Below are 9,997 nucleotides of genomic sequence, written 5' to 3'. Positions count from 1 at the left end.
GGGTTTTGTAAAAAAAAAAAAAAAAAAAAAGTCTCTGTTATGGCAGGGAATGAGGGTGGTAATGGCAAACGTCCTCTGAGATGGCTTTAGAAGTGAGTGCGTTCTGGTAACGGAGTTGGCTGTATGAGAAGCGGGAGATACGCTGAAGCCTTGTTCTAGGAAAAAAACCAAAACAGAGCTCCTCCGAGACGGGCAACGATCATCAGTGCCTGGAAAGGGAAACTGTTAAATTCCCAGAATCTTCCAGCCAGAGATCAGGTTTCAGTTTTAAGTATGAAATAAAACCAAGCAGTAAATCTCTCCTTACAACAAGCAAACTCGGTGAGGCGAGCCTGCGGGTGCCTTGGGAGCCAGGCAGCACAAACTGGAATCGAACTTTGGGCTCCGTTTCTTGGGGGTATCGCAATTTCTGTGAGTAAGGACGCACGGTCTGTATTAGTGCCACGACCCGCGCAACGCCATGGCAGATGTGTGTGTGCAAACGCTGACATTTAAATCTCGGTAACGAGGAAAGCGGACATCTGATGTGCCAAGCATTGCCACCGAGCCAGCCGGCGCCGCTCCTCCCGCTCTTCGGGCACGGTGAATTGTTTGGTGATGGAGGGAGGCGGTTGCCCCCAGGTTTTAGGGATCTCAGAAACCTTGTTACGTGGCAGCCGGTTTCTGTGGAGCTTTGATTTCTTCAGAGAATCACCAGGAGGAGAGAGTAGATGGTGAAGTGATTGCCTGACGCTGCCTCGGCTGCTAGGGAGATTAACTTCCCTCTGATATCGTTAGCAGGATAATTCGTTAGGACGTGTGCCTGCCCTGTGGGGCTTGGGTGCTTGGTCAGGCTTTTAAACCAGGGTTTTCTCTCATCAAGATGAGTTTCGGTGTCTCGAAAGAGAGGAGGAGGAGGAGGAGGAGGGGGTCCATCTCCTAGTTCTTATTAAAAACATCTGTCTGCTTTCTAAGGAAGACTTTTGCCCGTGAAGAAGTCTTTATTAATAAAATAAATCACGGAAGACAGCCGCTCCGAGGCGGGTTCAGCGTGTGGATGGGCAGCGGCGCGTATGCCAGTGCGTGTGGCTGGGCTCTGCTTCGGGTGCATAACGCAGAGCAAATTAGGGGAGGGAAGAAAAGGCGCGGAGCATTCCTGTACCAATTCGTAGAAGCCAGGGAGGGGGAGCCACAGAAACTGGGGACCCCCCTGCGCCCCAGCGAGTCCCAGAGCGCTCCGTGTCGCACCAGGAGGATTGGGGCGCTGCAGCCCGCGCCCCTGCGCACACCGTGGGCGCGGTGGTCCGGCTCCTGCTGGCAGAGCAGGAGGAGCAGCGTGCGTGCCAGCGATGCTGCTTCCGATGCTTTCCTAAGTGTTTTCGCTTGGAAGCGCTCGCTGACGGGGGCTGAGTTTGCTGGGCACGGACTGTCCCCAGCAGCCACGTTTCAGGCGAAGTTTGAGCCAAACAAAACACTGTTTCCTGACAAAACAAGGCAGGGAATTGATTTCCCCATTACTTCTGTAAAGCAGCTTTAGGCGGTCAGGTGGAGGGTTGCTGCGTGTTGCGCCGTGCTGACGGGGGGCTACGTGCACCTCGGTAAGGAGGGTGGGCGGTGGGCGTGCAAGGGACGGGGAGAAGGCCCTCTGCGAGAGCTCTGGCGTCGCGTGGTTGCTGCCGGTGTGGTGGGGCAGGAGGGTGACCGTGCGGTGAGCCGGCGGTGCCGAGTGCTGCGGAGCAGGGCGCTCCTTTCCTGGAATGGCTGTTCCTGCGGCAGCGAGGAGCAAACGGCCCTGGCTGGCGGCTGCTGCCTTTTGGGAACTCCAGCCTCGTGAAAAAGGCAAAGAGCAAAGTCTGCCGAGGACTGATGGAAAAAGATGACATTGACGTTTAATTCCAGTACTTCATTTGGAGATGCAGCCTGCCCTCGTAAAGAGGGGAAGGCAAGACAACCATTCCTGTAATGAATAAACATAATATGACTGTGAGTGCATCTTAGTCATATTTAATTTATGAATTTAGTTTTGCTTCATAGACCTTGCTCTGAGAATGCTTTCACTGGAAAGATTGAGGGATTAATTTCCGGTGTAAATCAGTGGCTCGGTTTCAAGCCGTCACGCTGAATTTGATTTATTGATTCTCTAATCAAATTAATGGAGAAAGAAAATACTGCATTGTGAGTTCTCGGTGTGCCAGGAAAAACAGACACCTGCCCTAGCTCCGATCCCTGCAAAAACCTTTCCTCTTCCTGAAAACTCCTGCGGCAAAAGGCTGTTCTGCTACCAACGGGCGGCCTTGGACCGGCAGGCACAGGAAAGCCTTGCTGCCAGCTGTCAGGAAGCCCTGAGTCAAGGAGAGCGGGAGCCAGCGCCGGTTGCTGCCAGGGCTGGCAGAACATGCAGGCAGGAGCTGGGGAGGATCCTGGAAGGTGAGAATTACATAAGAAATCCTTCCTGATAAATCCCTTCAGCACTTCAGCGCTGGGTCTTGGCCGTCGTTCAAAGTCCTGGTAGAGAAGTGAGCCTTCCGAGCCATCGCCGCAGCGATGTTAACCAGGGAAAAACCGTATTTACTACCGGAGCCGTCTGCTGAATCTGCCCCGCTCCCCTCCAGACGCCGACTTCCATGTCGGGAGGGAGAGACAGAAGTGTTAAAGAAGAAAAAACTTCATTGGCTTTCAAATGACACTGCGTGGTGGGAGGTTTCGGAGCCGCAATTGGCTTCTGTCTGAGTGGAAGCTCGGAGATGTTCGGGGCCGGTGGCGTGTCGTGATCCTGGTCATGTAGCACCGTTTGCAGCTCCCACCTTCCCCTGGGAGCTCCGCTCGCAGGAGAGCCGAGCAACAGCCGAAACCGGGCTGCTGTTTACCAAAATGATTTTCTGACGCTTAAATGGGAGCTGGCTGGGAGGGAGACAGAGACGTGAACGATGAGCCTGAGCAGTTAGGTCTTTAGAGTAATAATTTCTGGTTTTCCAGCCAGCAGCAGCCGGGCTGGAGGTCACGGCTCCCTGCTACACGCGTGTCCTGATGTACTCCCGTACTCGTGACATGTTCTGCGGGCTTCGTATTTTCCTGACAGGGACAAGATCATCCGTGCAGCTCCGTTCCGCAGGCCGATGGGCACGGGAGGAAAGGATTGCGTTTTTCCTGCACGCTCGCTTGGTCGGTCGAACCTTGCCCGTTTGGCAGAAGTACGCTGATGGCCTGTGTCGTGCTTAACTGAACCAGTACAGAGCGTCTCTGCTGGGTTGCAGTTATTTGCAACGCTTTTTCAGGGTAAGATGAGTTCAGCAGAGTTTTATTGCACTAACAGCATTGTACGTTGACTCCCCGATAACACTTTGGAAGGACCCACGGGGATTTTTCTGTTATTCTTGCTGGTTTTCCTTCTCTCAAAGCTCCCTGACCCTCCCGCAGTATCGTGGAATCATGCCAGGTTTCTTTCTGTGCAGGCTCAGGCCCTGTTGCTTTCTCTTTTTAACTTGCCTGTTCACCAGATCCCAACCAGCATCAACCAGCTTAATGGTAACACTGGGACTGGCGAGACCCAGAGCCCGGATCAGAAGCGGAGCCACCTGTAGTGCTCAGCCAGCATATTTTGGGCGTTTTCAGCTGTGATCCCAGCTGGACCTGGGGGAAGCTCTTGGACACACACGGATCCTTGCGGAAGCATCTTTGCAGGAACCTCCCTTACCAGTTCCAAGGTGATGACATCCCCCGTCTGCAGAGCCTTTGGCGCAGAGAATATGCTTGGTTGAGTCAACTGTACCAAAGCCAAGACTTTAACATATGCCCTTAGCGTTCCCCTGCTGCAAGGAGCTGGGTTGCATCGTAAAGCGATGCGTGGATGTCAGCCCCTCACAACACAGGGATCCGCTGGGCGAGCATCTGGGACTCCCCTTTGCTCGCATCCTCGGAGGAAGAAGAGGAAGGCGGGGATGGCAGCAGAGGGTTGTGGAGGCAGAGGCCGCCCCAGAGCATCCGCAGATTGCGGGTGCTGCAGGAGGATGCCCGGGCTCCCGAAGCAGAGCAGGCCAGGGAAAGGCATCGGCCGTTCTCTGCTGTTGTGGGGCTGGAAGGGCTTCTGCTGGCGTGGGGTCCAGCCCCCAGCTGTGTCGCGTTCACGCAGCGCGTCGGCGGTGCAGACGCAAACAGGGGAGCTGAAACGGAAAGCGACCGATGAGAAGGGATTGCAGCAGGGCAATCTAGGCAGGGCCCTTCTCTCCCCCCATCAGCTGATGCCTCACTCGTGCCCTGGATCTCAGGAACGGGCCGGGGCTCTGAGGTGGTGAAATAATCTCTCCCAAATGTTGTCCTGATGCGTCTGCGGAGTCGGCTTTGAGGGCTGCCCTGCCTGGAGTTCAGGATAGCAGCGGGGGGAGCTGTGCACAGCAGCAGGGACGGGGCATGTTTGGTGCCTAGGGGTGATCCCCTCGGTGGCCTGGCACAGCACAGGTCACTGCGGTGTCACCTCCAGAATGGCCAAAGCAATCAGAGAGGACATCGAACAGGGCAGAGGAGGATTTTGTCACCGTCAGTTCTGTCCAGATGGCAGAGAGGAGACCCAAGTGGCAGGCAGTAAAGATGCCTTTACGCTCTACCTAAGGACATGATAACAACCACTTTAATTCCTTCTTTAAGGACCTGCAGGTGAGGGCAGGACTCCAGGATGCAGCAGAATGCTACGGGTGACAGCAAAAGTGCTCCAGAGACCATGCAAAAAGAAGCTGAGGTTTTGGTGAGGAGAAGGGCGGTGCGATATAAGGAAGAAATTCTTTGCAGTGAGGGTGGTGAAACCCTGGCAGGGGTTGCCCAGAGAGGGGGTGGAGGCCCCATCCCTGGGACCATTCCAGGCCAGGTTGGCCGGGGCTGTGAGCAACCTGATGTGGTTGAAGGTGTCCCTGCTCCTGCAGGGGGGTTGGGCTGGGGGACCTCTGGGGGTCCCTTCCCACCCAAACCATTCCATGATTCTGTGATTCTGTATGTGTGAGCCCTCAGGGATGGAGCTGGGCCCTGCCTGCAGGCAGCCAAAGGGAGAAGGAGGTGCAGGATCTGGCCCAGGTGGACCCAGGCGAGCCCCTGCCCCTTCCTGCACGCTGGGAAGGCACGCTGCTGCAGCCCGCGCTCCGAAATCTCCCCTTCCCCCCAGCGAGCGTGGCCTGCGCCCTGCAGCCTCCCGGGGGCGTCCCTGATGGGGCAGCGGCACCACGCAAGAAGCGTGCGGTTGCACGCAGGTTTAAAAGGATCCGTGCGTGCGTTCTCGAAAACAAACGCTTTGGCGATGCCGGGGAGGAGCAGTCGGACGCTTTGTACAATAAAATCCTGCGCTCTGGCCGCGTTCATCGTGCAGGTCATCGCTCATGTTTCTGGAAAGAGCTCAGGTGTGAGTAGGCTTTGGGTTGTTAGTGGCTGGGCCTTTGATGGTTGGACATTTGGCAGCTCGTTGTCCCCCAGTACACATAGCTTCAACGTAACGCAAAGCTCTGGAGATCTCTGACAAGCCAGCCCCACCAGCACTTCTCCAGAGATCCGTCATCCCTTCCCTATAGGTGCTATAGGTGCTGCTGGCCATACTTCTCTCTTGGTTTCTTGCTTGGTCCCTTTTGCCATCTGCAACTCTGCTTGCTGGTGGTACGAAGACAACCCTGGCAAAGAGGGGTTTTGAATGGAAAGGCCACCAAAACCCACTCGCTGCTGGTCAGCAGTGCCCGAGGCAGAGCTGTCCCAGCGAGCCTGGGAGGACGGGCAGTCCCCGAGCAGCGTGGGCGGAGGGGTGGTTGCTGGTCTGGGTGAGCTTGGTGTGACTGTCCCGACCCACGTACATGCCTTTTTGCATCCCTGTGCCTCTTGACTGGGAGCCCGCACGCTGTCTCCCTCTCGTTGGGGCATTTCATCCTCCAGTCGCTTGCCCTGAGCGGGCTTCCAGCCCTGGCTGGGGCTTGTCCTGCCGCCTGCGATCTGCTGATGCTGCAGCCCCGAGGGACCATGCCCTGGGAGATCTCGCTGTAGGAGGAATCCTTATCACTGATCTCCAACGATAAAACAGCAGCCTGCTCAGCCTCCTTGGAAGAGTTATTTTTCTTTAGACCTGACAAGCCCCGCAGCTCCTTTAATCTGATCTGTATCTGCCGGAACGAGGAGCGCGTTGCTCAGCCGCGTAACCGCCTATTCCTTAGTCCTGGCCTGCGAAAGCCGCCAGGCGCCTGTAGGAGGATTTGCCATTCTGCTCCTTCCCTCTCTCCCCCTGGCCCTTTAGGTCTCCCTTTACTTTATTCCCGGAGCAGCTGGATTTTCCTGAAGGTGTGGGTGTAATCTCTTGGCTCTCAAATCTCGTTTCTTGTATTTTATCTTAGGTTGGTTTATTGCTTCACGTTATCGGTCATTTGTCATTGCCTTTGTAAGAGATGACGTATTCGCAAAAGATTGAAATACTGTTGCTTTGCTTTTCTTTTTGGCCAGGGGGAACGGTGAGGTGTGGGTTTCTTAGGTTTTATTTATTTTGAAGCAGCAGAAATTCAGCTCAGTAATAGCAGTTTCCCAAAGTATAGTGCACTTCGAAGACCATCTGTATGACAGGCGACTTAGGTACTTGCTTATTCGGGGGAAAAAAAGCGTGTTTGCGGGGAGCGGGGAAGGAGTGGAAGGACTTTGGTGTTTACGTTACTCCTTCGGGAACAGCCATCGTCAAAAGAAGCTGGGCTGGAGTCCTGCAGCTCAGCTCCTTACCTGGTCCAGGGGTGTTTCAAGAGCAGTGGTGTTACTCGTCTTGGATAATTTTTTAAGCGTTAAAGACACATCATCTGCAAGTCCTGTGGCGATTTGGGGGTGAGCTCTTACGAGTTTATTCCTTCTGATCCTGTACTGCGAGTCAGGGCGTGCATACCTGCGGTCTCTGCCAGTCCTTAGGAGCAGCACCTTGGCTTATCACACCCCCAGCAGGAGCTGGCGCTGGTGCAGGACCCCGAGCTGGCCGTCCGGCCAGAGGAGAGGCTTTGCGGGACAACCGTGGTAGCACGCCAAAGCCTGGAGCTGTGGGGCGTGAGTAAATCTAATAAACCAGACCGGAGTGGCTGCGTGCTGCTCCAGGCCGCTCCGATTTTGGGTGTGTGTAATCAAACCAAGATGACGTGGGGGCATCGCTTTCTTGCAGCCGGTTCTGGTATGGGAAAGGGAAGCGGCCGCTGGTACTAATAAACGTGGTGGCGGTAACGCGAGCGTCTCAGGGATTCGAAAATAAAGTACCGCCTGTTCTGGCCTGCAGTCATCTGTTGGCAATGAAAGGAAGACTTTCATGTGTTTGAGCTTTCTGCCTGTATCAAAGCTGTGTTCTCTCTTTAATCTCAGGATTGCCACGCGATGCTTTTCGGCTGAAGAGCGCTAAGCCCAGTCACCTGTAATGCGCTGCAGTGGGGGGGTGCCCGTTGCTGAGGGAGGAAAGGAGTGGGGGGACTGGGTGTGCAGTAGGAGGAGGTTCCTTGGAGCCCGTGCGTGGGGCGCCGCGATGGGCGAGTTGAATGCGCGTGGTGCTTCAGCAACCCCATGTCATCTGCTTTGGAGAAAAGCCTACGGCTTACAGACAGACCAAAATGCAGGAGAGCGACAGGGGAGGGGAAGAGATTACAGATGATGGGGAAGGCTTAGATCAGGAAGATGCTCAAGGATTTAATAACAAAGTCCCATGAGCTCCTCCGTTTACTGCCTCTGAGGCTGGGGACCCTAAAGAACTGATGGCTCAGCGGGACGTGCAGGCGTGAGTGTGTGTTGCAAAGGTAACTCACGGAGGTCTGATGGTTCCTCTTGTTTTGTGTTGTGAATATGCCGACGTCCTGGAAGATCCCAGAGGAGCATGACTTGGAGAGCCAGATTCGCAAGGAGAGAGAGTGGCGGTTTCTGCGCAACGCGCGCGTCAGGAAGCAAGCCCAGAAGATCATCCAGAAGGGTGAGTGACTTCCCTCCTGCCACGCTGCAGGCAGCTTCCCTGAGCCCCGTGCTCAGCCAGGACGCTGAACCCTAAAACCCCAATCACTAACGAGCCCGCGCTGACCCGCACATTTGAAAGAGGCCCGTGCTGCCTCCCGCGGCCGGCGGGGCGAGGCTGCTCTAGGGTGTTTCGCTAACCACCGCTCACCCGTCCGTTCTCAGCTGCTGGCTTTGCTCAGCAGAGCAGGGGAGCGATGACCACTTTGGATATCTGCCTTCTCTAGAACGTCTGCCTTCCCCTTTGAAATCCTGGCTACAGCGCCGTGTGAGAAGGTTGCGTGGTCGCTCACACGTGGAGAGCTCAGCCGGCGCGCAGCACCGGGCTGGTGAACCCATCGAGTCCGGCGTGGGAGCGGGGGAGCCTGAGAGTAATGACCGAGAACGCAGGCTTCACCCTTACAGGACTTGACAGAGCATCCAATTTTCAATGCGAGCCTTGGCTCCCCAGCCTCCCCAGCTGAGCTCTTCAGCCCCGTACCCGATCACAGCCGGCACCTCCGCGAGAGCCGGAGCAGCTGCCATGGAATCGATAATTCGGAGGCCCTTAGGAGATGGTATTGATTTACCATTTGGGCTTTTCCTCCCTGTCCTGTAAAGTTTGGACAGATCCTGCAGGTTATGTTTTTAAAGGGATAGAAGGCAGAATATTGTAGGATGAACTTCGGAGCTGCGGTCTGGCTCAGAAGGCTCAGGCAGCGTTTGACGTGTCAGGCCCCGTCTGGTCCTGGCAAACCAGCCCTGCCGAGCTGCCGGGTGCGTCCCCCAGACGCTCAGGAGACGTGGCAGCGACATCTCTCACGTTCCCTGCTCTGCTGAACTCTGTAAATGATTGCTTACTCCTTATATCCCATGATGTTTTTAATGCTTGTATGTATGGCTTTACGCGTGCTCGCCCGTCTCCCTCTAATGTGCCTCGGGTTCGTGTTCCATTAGTGCGTACTCCCAGAAAGCGGATACTGCCTTTATTTATGACTCCATGTGCCTCTGCGAGCCAGCCGATGGGCTGGAGCTCTTATGGTGCAGGAATTTATTCGAATACGGTGGAACCCAATCAAGTGCCCTCAGGAATTTGCATCCTTCAATTATTCCTGCTTGCGTGCCTCGAAGAGCAGAGGCCGGGGAGCGGCGTTTATGGGAGCTCTGCCCATGGCATCCTCCCGGCAGCATTCCCGGGGGGCAGAGCCGCATGGAGGGGGGGACACAGAGTTGGAAATAATAATTTGCCAAACGAAGAAGTGCCCAAGGCTCAGCCGCCTGCGTGTCCCTCCTTGTCTGGAGGTTGGCTGGGCTTGAGTCAGTGCAGTGGGTGGCTCGATGTCATGAAACTGCCCAATGTCATAAACCAGGGTAACGCAGAAACAGAACTGGAGGCAAGGAGGAGGCTGGGGAGATCTTTTTGAGTACAAAGAAGGATATTTTTCGTGCTTGCCTGAAGAATTTAAATCTTTTTCTAAACAGTGGTCGTATTCGGCTGCTTGACCTGAGCGACTGAAATGCCAGGGTTCGTTAAAAAAAAAAGGAAATTTGAAATATTAAAAAGAATTAAAATAGACTTAGAGTCTTTTAATGAAAATTAGATTAAATGGACGCATTCTAAAGCAAGCTAGAACTGAGTAAATGTCTCCTGGGCTTATGGCTTTGCATGATGAATTCATACCGTGCCAAAAAACTGCAGCATCAGGGGTTCCAAACCTGCCTGTGGATAGCAAACTGCGCTAAGGAAAAGATGGGGAGGGTCGTTGGCCGTCGTTTTAACGCCTCCATGGAAAAGATATTGCAAATTAACCTAAAGTTTAAAAGAACTGAAGTGGAAGGTTAAATAAATAATCCACAAGTTAAAATGAAATACTGTATTTTAAGTTGGAAAAAAGCGGGGGTTTTTTTTGTTTGTTTGTTTTTTTGAAAAAGTACGGCTGATTTTTCTGTCACCCCCAACGGGTATGCCCCCGGGCTGGGCTGGGCTCGCTCGCTGTGCCAGTTACCAAAGCGAAGGACCCCCTGGTTCCTCACCGCCGTGTTTCGTTTGTACCTTAGGACG

General features: G+C 54.5%; 1 protein-coding gene across 1 annotated transcript in view; it reads left to right on the top strand.

Moving 5' to 3' along the window:
• Positions 1-9,997, top strand: part of RPTOR (regulatory associated protein of MTOR complex 1) — a 163,041-nt gene that overhangs the window by 126,238 nt on the left and 26,806 nt on the right. Inside the window, exon 26 of the mRNA XM_035899198.1 lies at positions 7,813-7,918. Within this exon, the coding sequence (XP_035755091.1) occupies positions 7,813-7,918 (106 nt within the window). The remainder of the gene's footprint in view (positions 1-7,812; positions 7,919-9,997) is intronic.

Source organism: Egretta garzetta, unplaced genomic scaffold (assembly GCF_000687185.1).
Source record: "Egretta garzetta isolate BGI_Z169 unplaced genomic scaffold, ASM68718v1 scaffold131, whole genome shotgun sequence".
In the NCBI taxonomy this organism is placed as follows: Eukaryota; Metazoa; Chordata; class Aves; order Pelecaniformes; family Ardeidae; genus Egretta; species Egretta garzetta.
The sequence above is the reverse complement of the archived record's forward strand: the minus strand, read 5'-3'. Positions and strand labels throughout refer to the sequence as shown.